Genomic DNA, 15402 nt, shown 5'->3' with positions numbered 1-15402 from the left:
GCTCCCGACATTAAGGAGCACCGGCTGTCCCACCGTGGAGCCGCCGATCTCCCTCTGCAGCACGGAGATCTCACAGGGCTTTTCAGCAGGAGGGAGGTGGGTGCTGGAGGAGCCATAGGTCTCTCCTTCCTCTGGAACATAATCCTCCAAGTCTTCAAGGGTCAGAACGTGTCCTCCTTGTGTCAGCATCTTAGACTCCTGCTTTCTGGTTGAGCATTGATCATCATCGTCTTCATCTGGAACAAAGATGACAGTCTCTTGATCATCCTGGTCTTCGCTGTCATCTCCATCAGCAGCGAGGACTGAGGAGAGCTCATGTGGCTCTTCAGGGACAGGGTCAGAGGTCACATGACCCTCCTCGTCTTCCCAGGAGAGCTGGTGGCTGCTGACGTCTCCCTGCAGCTGGGCCTGCACCTGCTCTACCAGCTTGTTGTTTGAGTTGTTGGCATTCGGGTTTTCAGGGGGATACCTTTTTGTTCTGGACAGAGTGGCTGAACGATCGGACCCTGCAGGTGAGATGTTTCTCCTCCTTGGCAGCCTAGGGGACTTATTGACTTTATATTCGATGACCTCCTCGACCTCCACCCACCGGGGCTTGCTCTCCATGACTCTGGCTTCAGCACCCTGTGCTTCAGTAACATATACGGTCGGGATGGTGGTCTTTCTGGTGGTGGGCATCCTCCTCTGCCTGGATGCAGGGGGCTCTGGGGTGGATGTCTCTGAGCGATGGGCACCAGCAAGAGTCAAGCCAGGAGACCTGTGCCTCCTCATCCGCGGGTTCTTCACCACAGTGGTTATAGTCTCCTCACTGAAGACACGGACAAAGAAAGTTATAAAGCTATAAGAAAACTCCAGGCTGCATCTGAATATTGATAGCTTTCACTTTGACTCAAAAAAAAACTAGAAAGAAGAGTCAGTAACTTGGATTGGATTGGGTGTGGCAGTAGCTCAGTCTTGGGAACCTGAGGGTTACCGGTTCAAGTCCCAGTGCGGACCAGAAATACGGAAGTTGTTCTGGTAGCTCTCAAGTACTGCCGAGCAAGGCACCGAACCCTCAACCGCTCTGGTGCGCTCCCTGTGTCGCAGCCCCACTCTGACATCTCTCCACTAATGCATGTCCACCGGTCCTGTTTGTGCATGTGTGTAATGCAGGCCTGTGTGTGTGAGAAGCATGCCCCTAGAACAACAGTGTAAACCTGAATTTCCACCAGGGATTAATAGGGTATTTCAAAATTAAATTGTTAGAGCTGCAAGAATCCGAGGCTTAGCATGGAACATCATATTAGCTCCTGTTGAACAATCACATCTGTGTACAACAAGTGATTTCTGATTCAACTCAGACCAAGATCACTTGCTTATTTATTGACTTCTGCTGTGGAATTGATTGGGGTTTCATTATAATTGAATCAATGTAAAGGTTTTATGTTTTAAATTGGTAACTTTTGTTGTTTTTATAAAGTAAAAATTGTAATGAATCTTAACTTATTGCTCAAGGTGATTACACAAAATAGCATAAAGTCCAACTGGCAGCTGCAGAGCTCTTAAAAAAACAACTTGTTATTCTTCTCCCCCTGGCTCGTGAAAAAGATCTCCAGCTCCTTTAATTTGCCATGTTGACGTTTGTGTGAAGCATTCAAGAGGCAACAGAGAATGACTCTTGTCATCTGCACCTGCAAAGAGAACCCTGCTGCATATTGTCTGCCCAGAGTCAAGAAGGCTCATAACGCTGTGATTTGATTCGTGGTTAAAAACAGTCACTTTCAAAAAAGATGATCTTTTAAATACTTAATTTTTTTAATTTGATACATCTCATAATGTCATGTATGTTTCTGGACTACTTTCTATCCTGTCTGATACCTGACATTGATGTTAGTAACAAGAATTTGTCCAATAATTATTATGGTTAAAGTTACAGTTTTTTTTTTTTTATATAATTGCTCAATAGCAAAACTTCACATTCTGTAGTTTTCAGTAACACTTTCCCGTTATCCAGCATTTTGTTTCAACTATAGAGAACATCACCCAGTTTGTAACTACTGGCTTAATGGAGGGTTTCCTCAGTTTACACTAAAAAAGGTTGTTATTGTGATATCCTATCATTTTGCAAACATGTACACATCAATCGTAGAGAGCAGAATCTATTATGTGAAAACTCGGCCCTGCCCTCTTTTTTCCCCCCCCTCCCTCCTGCATTAAGCAAACAACCTATTCTCACACACCCTCACTTGAATTTCCTTGTCTGCTGGAGCTCTGTGTGCACTGAGGAAACGGTAAGGAGAAACTCTACAGGCATTATTTGTTTAACAATTCCACGTATTTCTTAGAAATAGTTGGAAATGAAAAGAGAAAGACTGTTTGGAATCTATCACGGTACAGAGGAAGTTGAGATGTTGATGGAGCAGTTGTACAAAGATTCATTCTAAAAGTACTGTGTTTATAAGCTTGTGAGTGTTTGACGGCTGCATAGTAAAGTCAACAGGTTTTTAAAGTTGTTTTTAAACGTAAAATGAGAGATTTAAAAGCAGCATTTCCTCTCAGTCTGTTGTATTTATTTGCGCCTGTCCCTTTCACCACAAGCAGAGTAAGGGCTCTCCAATTAGTGGGTCATTTTTCCTCGGGTGTCACTATGGTAACCTCACAGCTTGCAGCTCTGTTGATTGCCTCTCCTCGGAGATGTTATCCACTCGTCATGATTAGAGAAACGCTGGCTTATCATTTTATGGTGCTCATCACACCAGAGCGTGAGTTGTGTAAACATGTTATAGCCGGCTGTGAAAACTGGTTTCTTTTTAAAGCTGACTCATGCCGGAAGACTCTGGTGGATAATATGTGTCACCCCTCCATACGACCTCACCCACCTTCTTTTCCTTTCCTCTCTGCTCCTCCTCCCCTTCAGCTATGGCTGGACCCAGGCCTGTGGTGCTGAGCGGGCCGTCCGGGGCGGGGAAGAGCACGCTGCTGAAGAAGCTCATGAAAGAATACGACAGTGTGTTTGGCTTCAGCGTCTCCCGTAAGTGTGCCGCACCATGTCAGAGCATTTCACATTCATCCTTTTTCAATCTGAGGATCATAAAGAAGATGTAGCTGTATACATTTTACATTTCATATAGAGCTGCAACTACTGGTGTCCTATTGTTTTATTATTCTCTTTGGTAAGCAGTCAAACTGTAAAATGTCCAGAAGTAAAAAGTAAAATACCTTAAAACTAAAAAAAACTAAAAAAACAATTTGAAATCTTCATGAAAACCTTTAACTACATCACAATGATATGAAACAGGAAAAACACCAACCATAGAGACATAATTGCTTCTCTTCGAGCCATTTGTTTCTGACATTTATGACACAGATGTCTTTTTTTTTTTTACTCCTCAGACACAACAAGAAATCCTCGTCCTGGAGAAGTGAATGGCAAAGGTACAACATTCTCCTCTTTTTCAACCACTGTAACCCTTAATCAAAGTATATTTGTCCGTGGCACCACAGCTTTCTTAATCCTTATGCTGATGTTTTTCAGATTATCATTTTGTCACACGAGAGGCGATGCAGACGGGGATAGAAAACGGAGACTTCATTGAGCACGCAGAGTTTTCAGGGAACATGTACGGGACGAGTAAAGCGGCTGTGCAAGACGTCCAGGCCAAGAACCTCATCTGTATACTTGACATTGACATGCAGGGTGTGAGGAGCATTAAAAGGGCCGACCTCAATCCCATCTACATCTCTATCCAGCCGCCATCCATGGAGGTCCTGGTAAGCACAGCCAGATATACACTGCATTACATCACCAAACCGCACTGCACTCCTGTGTCACTGCCAGAGAGGAGTTCCTGGGTGTCACCTCAACTTTTCTTTGATCCACAGGCACCTGGTAATACAGGTTTTAATTGTTGCTTTAAATATCCAAGTAGGCAGCCCAGGTTCAAGTCTTACCTGTCGCTCCTTTATCACATGTCATTCCCCACTCTATCCACTGTCCTATCAAATAAGGCAAAAATCCCCACAAATAAATCTTAAAAAATATATATGTGTATACATTTCTGAACGCCCTCTGTTAAATGAGCACTTTGTCGATTTGTGTCGTTTCAGGAACACCGTTTAAGAGGCAGAAAAACGGAGTCAGAGGAGAGCCTCCAGAAGCGTTTACGTGCAGCCAGAGTGGATATGGAGATTAGTAAGTATCTATTCTTTGTCTGCATAAAATGTAATAAAAACGAGCTTTTTAAAAACATAAATCTAAACATAATTCTATCTTCTCTCTCCTTCTAGGTAAAGAGCAAGGATTATTTGATACAGTAATTGTCAATGATAATTTGGAGGAAGCTCATGGGCAGTTAAAGGCAGTTCTTCTTGAGGTGAGTTACTGGTGCAGCACTCACACCTTAACTTGAAATGATCAAAACAAAACAAATGCTACAAGTTGAGCATCAACAAACAGGCTTTATAACATTTGCACAGAAGGCTTCACAGGCTTTTGATTTATGGGAAATTTAAACGAGCCAGTTTAAAGCTAAAACCAAATACTAAACTCAAAGATGAATTAAATCATTTTAAGTGTTAGCATGCCAGGCTAATCAGCTTGATAGCTATGTTAGTAACCCAGCCTTTCTTCTAAGATATTTGAAGTCAGCTTTTAGCTTGAGTATTAGGAGTTACAAGTCCAACATTAAAAAGCCATCTCGCCAAACTTGCTCTTCTTGCACGGTGGAGGCATTCAAGCCAGAGACAGTATTGAACCTGTGCACACTGCTATCTCTTCAGCAAGAGTTGCATGGTCTTGTTCCACATTTTTTTTTATAAATTGTTGTAGATTTGTCTGTTTTTCAAACATTACCTGTGTAGTCATACATTTTTTCTTCTTCTAGGAAATACAAAAGGTCAAGATAACCAACATGTCTTCGTAGGATACCGCAGCATCCTTGCACCTTTTTAGTCCAGTCGATCCACTCCTCACAAAATCACAGACCTCCTCTCAAGTCGAGAACATTCCCTCCGCTGGTCTGTGAAGCTCAGATGTCCCTTTGACATGGTATTCAGGAAAAGTTATTACCAAATGATATGTAAAGTGGAACATTTTTTTTTTATTATCAACAGGAAGCATTTCCATGTTTTTGTTTTTATTTGTATGACGAAAATATACTCCAACAATGCTTACTTGTAAAGTGTGGGGCTTTGTTTTCAGTGTGTTTGAGGGCAGAGTCGACCGATAAACAACACAAGCGGAGAAACAAAACTCATTCCATTATGTGGACAAACCGGTCTTATCAAGGGTGGGGCAAAGTACAATTCTGGATATCTTGATTAGAGAGAGTTAGTTATGCTACCTCTCATTTGAGGTCTTTCTTTTTCTACAACCCGTCACATCATGGTGATACAGATGTGCAGTGTGATGAATAAATCACAGACTCAGTCAGGGTTTGATCTCAGGCCCCTGCACATGATTAGTTCAGGGGGGGAAACTCCAGCTCTACAACTGATTTCTGAAAATATGGTGGCTGTTTTACTTTCATAAGGTTCATGTAGTATAACTTTACTGATTAAATCAACTATTCCAGTATATCTTCTTACAGGTTGTTGTACATTTTTAGGGTTTGTGCTTGCTAAACTCCATGTAAGTGTTTAAAGTTGTGCTTCAGTAGGATTAAATCCCAGGGTAGAGGTCGAAACAGTTGCTTCAAACAAACCAAGGACACCATATGTCATGAGGATAACCGCTCTAAAATAACAGATGAAATGTTTACTTGGAAGTTGTACATTTTTTTTTATTGTCACTCTATCATGTTGTTGCTTCACCTGTACAGTAAAATGACACTTTTTTGACTTTGAAGGAAAATTAAACACTTTTTATTCTCAGAATGAAACACACCCACGTGTCCTTTAAGATGTCTGAGTAAGTTCTCAGTCATCCAGGTCATGGTCATTTGAAAGCTTGATCCAAAGGAAACTGGACTTGTTAAAGATCTTGACCAGCCCAGTTGCCTTTGGATCAAGCTTCGAAGTCCTTTAGACTTTCTGTAATTTGTTATGTTTTGCCATTAACAACTTTCTCTCAAACACAGTGAAAGCATACTTAATTATTTTTAGACACTTTTGTAGTACCAGTCCTTTGCAGAACGGTTTCTGTTATTTAAATTGTCAACCTAAATACATTTATAATGTGTAACTGTTACATTATAGACATTTAGATGCATGAAGTCATCTGATTTGATTTGTACCATGTAACCGGCCCTTACTAGAACGTGTTTTGTGAAAAAATGTCATTGTGTATGTCTAATCCATAAAACCTCCAACAGTACCACCGTTATTTCTGTTAACATTGAAATACATTTGTCACAGTACAATAGTGGAAGAAGACTGTGCCGTATGTGTTCTATAAATAAGAAGTGGTGAAAGAAACTGGCTCCACTTATTTTTTGCAGTACATTTATTTGATTCAGATTTAACACTGAGTACTTATACACATTTCCAAAAACTACACATGTACAGTAAAAGCAGTTACAATGTGTTAGTGCTTACATGTTTCATACTTGATATGATTCTTGTAACTAACAGACTCTGTAAAACAACACAAACTCCAACAAAGGGCACTTATTCATACGCTTCTTATTCAACTGCATTGAAAAGGTAGTACGGTACATTGTGTCAGCTCGAGTACAGTCACACGCACAAATATTTATTTGCGGTTAAATACGATATAAATCTGGTTACTCTGGATAAACAAATCTGCTTTGGAGAAGCAAACACATGCAATCACTCATCTAAACATCTATCACTTACATGTAAATCTATCTGTGAGATTCTGTAAATTCACTGCATAAGCAGACAGTAACGTCAAAGACAAGCAAACATTCACTTCACAATCGATGGAGGATATTTTGCTTCACAACAATAAATCATGTTAATGCATCGCGTAGCGTTATTTGATGTGAAAATGGTTTCTATTTCTACTACTACTACTTTTTTTTCACAAGCTGCTCAAACCATCTTTCACAACAAACCAAGTGACACCAGAAGTAGAGTCTTATTTTGTGGAAGGTACTCTAATTACACCATACACCTTGAATAAACTTGTAACAGTCCAAGGACCACAGTGGTCTCCAAAGGTCTGTTGTGAATGTGACATTATCAGTGTTGCACACTTCATTTAACTCTTAACAAGTAGACATGATTTCTTTAACTGCATTGATGCTCCTGTTAACCAAGGCACTGCATCAGTGTCGTAGGCAACATTTTTTGAAAGGTATAAAAGTAAAAGCATTAAATGTATGTACCTTAATACAGTACATGACCAATGCTGAACGATTCATCACTAAATCTAACACCTGGATCAATTCATATCCTCAGATCACGGTGTATGCTTTGGTAAGAGTATGTAAAAAAAAAAAAAAAAACTCTTGAAATTGAATTCAAAATCATAAGTAGAGATTGTCGATCAGTACGACAGACTGCATATGTCATAAACCTGTTACTTGTTGGGGCTTAATTTGCCTACAGTGAGAAAGTTTAAGTTTCAGATGTAGTAACTACACGTCAGGTTAGGATATGTGTTATTCTTCTAAGCAGAGACGTCCCTATTTAAGACTAAAAGGGTTTGTGGTGTCAAACTGAAATATTTAGCTACTATTTCTTTTGACCTATCTGAATATTGACAGAGTTTCCCACCGATGTGTAGCCGTAGGTCTTTTTCTTTTTTTTTTTTACTCCTCAGACACAACAAGAAAGTCTCGTCACGAAGAAGTGAATGGCAAAGGTACAACATTCTCCTCTTTTTCAACCACTGTAACCCTTAATCAAATTATATTTGTCCGTGGCACCACAGCTTTCTTAATCCTTATGCTGATGTTTTTCAGATTATCATTTTGTCACACGAGAGGCGATGCAGACGGGGATAGAAAACGGAGACTTCATTGAGCACACAGAGTTTTCAGGGAACATGTACGGGACGAGTAAAGCGGCTGTGCAAGACGTCCAGGCCAAGAACCTCATCTGTATACTTGTGACTGACATGCAGGGTGTGAGGAGCATTAAAAGGACCGACCTCAATCCCATCTACATCTCTATCCAGCCGCCATCCAGGGAGGTCCTGGTAAGCACAGCCAGATATACACTGCATTACATCACCAAACCGCACTGCACTCCTGTGTCACTGCCAGAGAGGAGTTCCTGGGTGTCACCTCAACTTTTCTTTGATCCACAGGCACCTGGTAATACAGGTTTTAATTGTTGCTTTAAATATCCAAGTAGGCAGCCCAGGTTCAAGTCTTACCTGTCGCTCCTTTATCACATGTCATTCCCCACTCTATCCACTGTCCTATCAAATAAGGCAAAAATCCCCACAAATAAATCTTAAAAAATATATATGTGTATACATTTCTGAACGCCCTCTGTTAAATGAGCACTTTGTCGATTTGTGTCGTTTCAGGAACACCGTTTAAGAGACAGAAAAACAGAGTCAGAGGAGAGCCTCCAGAAGCGTTTACATGCAGCCAAAGTGGATATGGAGATTAGTAAGTATCTATTCTTTGTCTGCATAAAATGTAATAAAAACGAGCTTTTTAAAAACATAAATCTAAACATAATTCTATCTTCTCTCTCCTTCTAGGTAAAGAGCAAGGATTATTTGATACAGTAATTGTCAATGATGATTTGGAGGAAGCTCATGGGCAGTTAAAGGCATTTCTTCTTGAGGTGAGTTACTGGTGCAGCACTCACACCTTAACTTGAAATGATCAAAACAAAACAAATGCTACAAGTTGAGCATCAACAAACAGGCTTTATAACATTTGCACAGAAGGCTTCACAGGCTTTTGATTTATGGGAAATTTAAACGAGCCAGTTTAAAGCTAAAACCAAATACTAAACTCAAAGATGAATTAAATCATTTTAAGTGTTAGCATGCCAGGCTAATCAGCTTGATAGCTATGTTAGTAACCCAGCCTTTCTTCCAAGATATTTGAAGTCAGCTTTTAGCTTGAGTATTAGGAGTTACAAGTCCAACATTAAAAAGCCATCTCGCCAAACTTGCTCTTCTTGCACGGTGGAGGCATTCAAGCCAGAGACAGTATTGAACCTGTGCACACTGCTATCTCTTCAGCAAGAGTTGCATGGTCTTGTTCCACATTTTTTTTTATAAATTGTTGTAGATTTGTCTGTTTTTCAAACATTACCTGTGTAGTCATACATTTTTTCTTCTTCTAGGAAATACAAAAGGTCAAGAAAACCAACATGCCTTCGTAGGATACCGCAGCATCCTTGCACCTTTTTAGTCCAGTCGATCCACTCCTCACAAAATCACAGACCTCCTCTCAAGTCGAGAACATTCCCTCCGCTGGTCTGTGAAGCTCAGATGTCCCTTTGACATGGTATTCAGGAAAAGTTATTACCAAATGATATGTAAAGTGGAACATTTTTTTTTTTATTATCAACAGGAAGCATTTCCATGTTTTTGTTTTTATTTGTATGACGAAAATATACTCCAACAATGCTTACTTGTAAAGTGTGGGGCTTTGTTTTCAGTGTGTTTGAGGGCAGAGTCGACCGATAAACAACACAAGCGGAGAAACAAAACTCATTCCATTATGTGGACAAACCGGTCTTATCAAGGGTGGGGCAAAGTACAATTCTGGATATCTTGATTAGAGAGAGTTAGTTATGCTACCTCTCATTTGAGGTCTTTCTTTTTCTACAACCCGTCACATCATGGTGATACAGATGTGCAGTGTGATGAATAAATCACAGACTCAGTCAGGGTTTGATCTCAGGCCCCTGCACATGATTAGTTCAGGGGGGGAAACTCCAGCTCTACAACTGATTTCTGAAAATATGGTGGCTGTTTTACTTTCATAAGGTTCATGTAGTATAACTTTACTGATTAAATCAACTATTCCAGTATATCTTCTTACAGGTTGTTGTACATTTTTAGGGTTTGTGCTTGCTAAACTCCATGTAAGTGTTTAAAGTTGTGCTTCAGTAGGATTAAATCCCAGGGTAGAGGTCGAAACAGTTGCTTCAAACAAACCAAGGACACCATATGTCACGAGGATAACCGCTCTAAAATAACAGATGAAATGTTTACTTGGAAGTTGTACATTTTTTTTTATTGTCACTCTATCATGTTGTTGCTTCACCTGTACAGTAAAATGACACTTTTTTGACTTTGAAGGAAAATTAAACACTTTTTATTCTCAGAATGAAACACACCCACGTGTCCTTTAAGATGTCTGAGTAAGTTCTCAGTCATCCAGGTCATGGTCATTTGAAAGCTTGATCCAAAGGAAACTGGACTTGTTAAAGATCTTGACCAGCCCAGTTGCCTTTGGATCAAGCTTCGAAGTCCTTTAGACTTTCTGTAATTTGTTATGTTTTGCCATTAACAACTTTCTCTCAAACACAGTGAAAGCATACTTAATTATTTTTAGACACTTTTGTAGTACCAGTCCTTTGCAGAACGGTTTCTGTTATTTAAATTGTCAACCTAAATACATTTATAATGTGTAACTGTTACATTATAGACATTTAGATGCATGAAGTCATCTGATTTGATTTGTACCATGTAACCGGCCCTTACTAGAACGTGTTTTGTGAAAAAATGTCATTGTGTATGTCTAATCCATAAAACCTCCAACAGTACCACCGTTATTTCTGTTAACATTGAAATACATTTGTCACAGTACAATAGTGGAAGAAGACTGTGCCGTATGTGTTCTATAAATAAGAAGTGGTGAAAGAAACTGGCTCCACTTATTTTTTGCAGTACATTTATTTGATTCAGATTTAACACTGAGTACTTATACACATTTCCAAAAACTACACATGTACAGTAAAAGCAGTTACAATGTGTTAGTGCTTACATGTTTCATACTTGATATGATTCTATGTAACTAACAGACTCTGTAAAACAACACAAACTCCAACAAAGGGCACTTATTCATACGCTTCTTATTCAACTGCATTGAAAAGGTAGTACGGTACATTGTGTCAGCTCGAGTACAGTCACACGCACAAATATTTATTTGCGGTTAAATACGATATAAATCTGGTTACTCTGGATAAACAAATCTGCTTTGGAGAAGCAAACACATGCAATCACTCATCTAAACATCTATCACTTACATGTAAATCTATCTGTGAGATTCTGTAAATTCACTGCATAAGCAGACAGTAACGTCAAAGACAAGCAAACATTCACTTCACAATCGATGGAGGATATTTTGCTTCACAACAATAAATCATGTTAATGCATCGCGTAGCGTTATTTGATGTGAAAATGGTTTCTATTTCTACTACTACTACTTTTTTTTCACAAGCTGCTCAAACCATCTTTCACAACAAACCAAGTGACACCAGAAGTAGAGTCTTATTTTGTGGAAGGTACTCTAATTACACCATACACCTTGAATAAACTTGTAACAGTCCAAGGACCACAGTGGTCTCCAAAGGTCTGTTGTGAATGTGACATTATCAGTGTTGCACACTTCATTTAACTCTTAACAAGTAGACATGATTTCTTTAACTGCATTGATGCTCCTGTTAACCAAGGCACTGCATCAGTGTCGTAGGCAACATTTTTTGAAAGGTATAAAAGTAAAAGCATTAAATGTATGTACCTTAATACAGTACATGACCAATGCTGAACGATTCATCACTAAATCTAACACCTGGATCAATTAATATCCTCAGATCACGGTGTATGCTTTGGTAAGAGTATGTAAAAAAAAAAAAAAAAACTCTTGAAATTGAATTCAAAATCATAAGTAGAGATTGTCGATCAGTACGACAGACTGCATATGTCATAAACCTGTTACTTGTTGGGGCTTAATTTGCCTACAGTGAGAAAGTTTAAGTTTCAGATGTAGTAACTACACGTCAGGTTAGGATATGTGTTATTCTTCTAAGCAGAGACGTCCCTATTTAAGACTAAAAGGGTTTGTGGTGTCAAACTGAAATATTTAGCTACTATTTCTTTTGACCTATCTGAATATTGACAGAGTTTCCCACCGATGTGTAGCCGTAGGTCTTTTTCTTTTTTTTTTTTACTCCTCAGACACAACAAGAAAGTCTCGTCACGAAGAAGTGAATGGCAAAGGTACAACATTCTCCTCTTTTTCAACCACTGTAACCCTTAATCAAATTATATTTGTCCGTGGCACCACAGCTTTCTTAATCCTTATGCTGATGTTTTTCAGATTATCATTTTGTCACACGAGAGGCGATGCAGACGGGGATAGAAAACGGAGACTTCATTGAGCACACAGAGTTTTCAGGGAACATGTACGGGACGAGTAAAGCGGCTGTGCAAGACGTCCAGGCCAAGAACCTCATCTGTATACTTGTGACTGACATGCAGGGTGTGAGGAGCATTAAAAGGACCGACCTCAATCCCATCTACATCTCTATCCAGCCGCCATCCAGGGAGGTCCTGGTAAGCACAGCCAGATATACACTGCATTACATCACCAAACCGCACTGCACTCCTGTGTCACTGCCAGAGAGGAGTTCCTGGGTGTCACCTCAACTTTTCTTTGATCCACAGGCACCTGGTAATACAGGTTTTAATTGTTGCTTTAAATATCCAAGTAGGCAGCCCAGGTTCAAGTCTTACCTGTCGCTCCTTTATCACATGTCATTCCCCACTCTATCCACTGTCCTATCAAATAAGGCAAAAATCCCCACAAATAAATCTTAAAAAATATATATGTGTATACATTTCTGAACGCCCTCTGTTAAATGAGCACTTTGTCGATTTGTGTCGTTTCAGGAACACCGTTTAAGAGACAGAAAAACAGAGTCAGAGGAGAGCCTCCAGAAGCGTTTACATGCAGCCAAAGTGGATATGGAGATTAGTAAGTATCTATTCTTTGTCTGCATAAAATGTAATAAAAACGAGCTTTTTAAAAACATAAATCTAAACATAATTCTATCTTCTCTCTCCTTCTAGGTAAAGAGCAAGGATTATTTGATACAGTAATTGTCAATGATGATTTGGAGGAAGCTCATGGGCAGTTAAAGGCATTTCTTCTTGAGGTGAGTTACTGGTGCAGCACTCACACCTTAACTTGAAATGATCAAAACAAAACAAATGCTACAAGTTGAGCATCAACAAACAGGCTTTATAACATTTGCACAGAAGGCTTCACAGGCTTTTGATTTATGGGAAATTTAAACGAGCCAGTTTAAAGCTAAAACCAAATACTAAACTCAAAGATGAATTAAATCATTTTAAGTGTTAGCATGCCAGGCTAATCAGCTTGATAGCTATGTTAGTAACCCAGCCTTTCTTCCAAGATATTTGAAGTCAGCTTTTAGCTTGAGTATTAGGAGTTACAAGTCCAACATTAAAAAGCCATCTCGCCAAACTTGCTCTTCTTGCACGGTGGAGGCATTCAAGCCAGAGACAGTATTGAACCTGTGCACACTGCTATCTCTTCAGCAAGAGTTGCATGGTCTTGTTCCACATTTTTTTTTATAAATTGTTGTAGATTTGTCTGTTTTTCAAACATTACCTGTGTAGTCATACATTTTTTCTTCTTCTAGGAAATACAAAAGGTCAAGAAAACCAACATGCCTTCGTAGGATACCGCAGCATCCTTGCACCTTTTTAGTCCAGTCGATCCACTCCTCACAAAATCACAGACCTCCTCTCAAGTCGAGAACATTCCCTCCGCTGGTCTGTGAAGCTCAGATGTCCCTTTGACATGGTATTCAGGAAAAGTTATTACCAAATGATATGTAAAGTGGAACATTTTTTTTTTTATTATCAACAGGAAGCATTTCCATGTTTTTGTTTTTATTTGTATGACGAAAATATACTCCAACAATGCTTACTTGTAAAGTGTGGGGCTTTGTTTTCAGTGTGTTTGAGGGCAGAGTCGACCGATAAACAACACAAGCGGAGAAACAAAACTCATTCCATTATGTGGACAAACCGGTCTTATCAAGGGTGGGGCAAAGTACAATTCTGGATATCTTGATTAGAGAGAGTTAGTTATGCTACCTCTCATTTGAGGTCTTTCTTTTTCTACAACCCGTCACATCATGGTGATACAGATGTGCAGTGTGATGAATAAATCACAGACTCAGTCAGGGTTTGATCTCAGGCCCCTGCACATGATTAGTTCAGGGGGGGAAACTCCAGCTCTACAACTGATTTCTGAAAATATGGTGGCTGTTTTACTTTCATAAGGTTCATGTAGTATAACTTTACTGATTAAATCAACTATTCCAGTATATCTTCTTACAGGTTGTTGTACATTTTTAGGGTTTGTGCTTGCTAAACTCCATGTAAGTGTTTAAAGTTGTGCTTCAGTAGGATTAAATCCCAGGGTAGAGGTCGAAACAGTTGCTTCAAACAAACCAAGGACACCATATGTCACGAGGATAACCGCTCTAAAATAACAGATGAAATGTTTACTTGGAAGTTGTACATTTTTTTTTATTGTCACTCTATCATGTTGTTGCTTCACCTGTACAGTAAAATGACACTTTTTTGACTTTGAAGGAAAATTAAACACTTTTTATTCTCAGAATGAAACACACCCACGTGTCCTTTAAGATGTCTGAGTAAGTTCTCAGTCATCCAGGTCATGGTCATTTGAAAGCTTGATCCAAAGGAAACTGGACTTGTTAAAGATCTTGACCAGCCCAGTTGCCTTTGGATCAAGCTTCGAAGTCCTTTAGACTTTCTGTAATTTGTTATGTTTTGCCATTAACAACTTTCTCTCAAACACAGTGAAAGCATACTTAATTATTTTTAGACACTTTTGTAGTACCAGTCCTTTGCAGAACGGTTTCTGTTATTTAAATTGTCAACCTAAATACATTTATAATGTGTAACTGTTACATTATAGACATTTAGATGCATGAAGTCATCTGATTTGATTTGTACCATGTAACCGGCCCTTACTAGAACGTGTTTTGTGAAAAAATGTCATTGTGTATGTCTAATCCATAAAACCTCCAACAGTACCACCGTTATTTCTGTTAACATTGAAATACATTTGTCACAGTACAATAGTGGAAGAAGACTGTGCCGTATGTGTTCTATAAATAAGAAGTGGTGAAAGAAACTGGCTCCACTTATTTTTTGCAGTACATTTATTTGATTCAGATTTAACACTGAGTACTTATACACATTTCCAAAAACTACACATGTACAGTAAAAGCAGTTACAATGTGTTAGTGCTTACATGTTTCATACTTGATATGATTCTATGTAACTAACAGACTCTGTAAAACAACACAAACTCCAACAAAGGGCACTTATTCATACGCTTCTTATTCAACTGCATTGAAAAGGTAGTACGGTACATTGTGTCAGCTCGAGTACAGTCACGCGCACAAATATTTATTTGCGGTTAAATACGATATAAATCTGGTTACTCTGGATAAACAAATCTGCTTTGGAGA

At 39.1% G+C, this 15402-nt stretch overlaps 3 protein-coding genes across 3 annotated transcripts; all 3 read left to right on the top strand.

The window, feature by feature from the left end:
* The first annotated feature begins 2169 nt into the window (after positions 1 to 2169).
* On the top strand, positions 2170 to 6393 carry LOC109977557 (guanylate kinase-like). Its single transcript, XM_065954184.1, has 7 exons — positions 2170 to 2270; positions 2897 to 3010; positions 3373 to 3414; positions 3515 to 3750; positions 4087 to 4171; positions 4267 to 4352; positions 4863 to 6393. The coding sequence occupies exons 2-7, from the start codon at positions 2899 to 2901 to the stop codon at positions 4899 to 4901; spliced, it is 600 nt and encodes a 199-aa protein (XP_065810256.1). The 5' UTR covers positions 2170 to 2270; positions 2897 to 2898; the 3' UTR covers positions 4902 to 6393.
* A 139-nt stretch (positions 6394 to 6532) lies between these two features.
* LOC109978223 (guanylate kinase-like) lies at positions 6533 to 10727 on the top strand. The gene is made up of 4 exons (XM_065954188.1): positions 6533 to 8083; positions 8420 to 8504; positions 8600 to 8685; positions 9196 to 10727. The coding sequence occupies exons 1-4, from the start codon at positions 7874 to 7876 to the stop codon at positions 9232 to 9234; spliced, it is 420 nt and encodes a 139-aa protein (XP_065810260.1). The 5' UTR covers positions 6533 to 7873; the 3' UTR covers positions 9235 to 10727.
* A 134-nt stretch (positions 10728 to 10861) lies between these two features.
* Positions 10862 to 15062, top strand: LOC136179073 (guanylate kinase-like). Its single transcript, XM_065954190.1, has 3 exons — positions 10862 to 12418; positions 12755 to 12839; positions 12935 to 15062. Exons 1-3 carry the CDS (start codon positions 12209 to 12211, stop codon positions 13054 to 13056), a joined length of 417 nt encoding a protein of 138 aa, XP_065810262.1. The 5' UTR covers positions 10862 to 12208; the 3' UTR covers positions 13057 to 15062.
* Positions 15063 to 15402: the final 340 nt, after the last annotated feature.

The sequence above is a fragment of the Labrus bergylta genome, chromosome 4, assembly GCF_963930695.1.
Source record: "Labrus bergylta chromosome 4, fLabBer1.1, whole genome shotgun sequence".
Taxonomy (NCBI): domain Eukaryota; kingdom Metazoa; phylum Chordata; class Actinopteri; order Labriformes; family Labridae; genus Labrus; species Labrus bergylta.
This window is presented reverse-complemented; position numbering and strand designations above follow the sequence as displayed.

Excerpts from the sequence above, each read along its gene's own strand:
- LOC109977557 (XM_065954184.1), top strand. The coding sequence starts at position 2,899 with ATGGCTGGACCCAGGCCTGTGGTGCTGAGCGGGCCGTCCGGGGCGGGG. Across the intron at positions 3,011-3,372 it reads GTTTGGCTTCAGCGTCTCCC|ACACAACAAGAAATCCTCGT; the intron begins GTAAGTGTGCCG and ends TTTACTCCTCAG. Across the intron at positions 3,751-4,086 it reads CGCCATCCATGGAGGTCCTG|GAACACCGTTTAAGAGGCAG; the intron begins GTAAGCACAGCC and ends GTGTCGTTTCAG.
- LOC109978223 (XM_065954188.1), top strand. The coding sequence starts at position 7,874 with ATGCAGACGGGGATAGAAAACGGAGACTTCATTGAGCACACAGAGTTT. Across the intron at positions 8,084-8,419 it reads CGCCATCCAGGGAGGTCCTG|GAACACCGTTTAAGAGACAG; the intron begins GTAAGCACAGCC and ends GTGTCGTTTCAG. Across the intron at positions 8,686-9,195 it reads TAAAGGCATTTCTTCTTGAG|GAAATACAAAAGGTCAAGAA; the intron begins GTGAGTTACTGG and ends TTCTTCTTCTAG.
- LOC136179073 (XM_065954190.1), top strand. The coding sequence starts at position 12,209 with ATGCAGACGGGGATAGAAAACGGAGACTTCATTGAGCACACAGAGTTT. Across the intron at positions 12,419-12,754 it reads CGCCATCCAGGGAGGTCCTG|GAACACCGTTTAAGAGACAG; the intron begins GTAAGCACAGCC and ends GTGTCGTTTCAG. Across the intron at positions 12,840-12,934 it reads CAAAGTGGATATGGAGATTA|GTAAAGAGCAAGGATTATTT; the intron begins GTAAGTATCTAT and ends CTCTCCTTCTAG.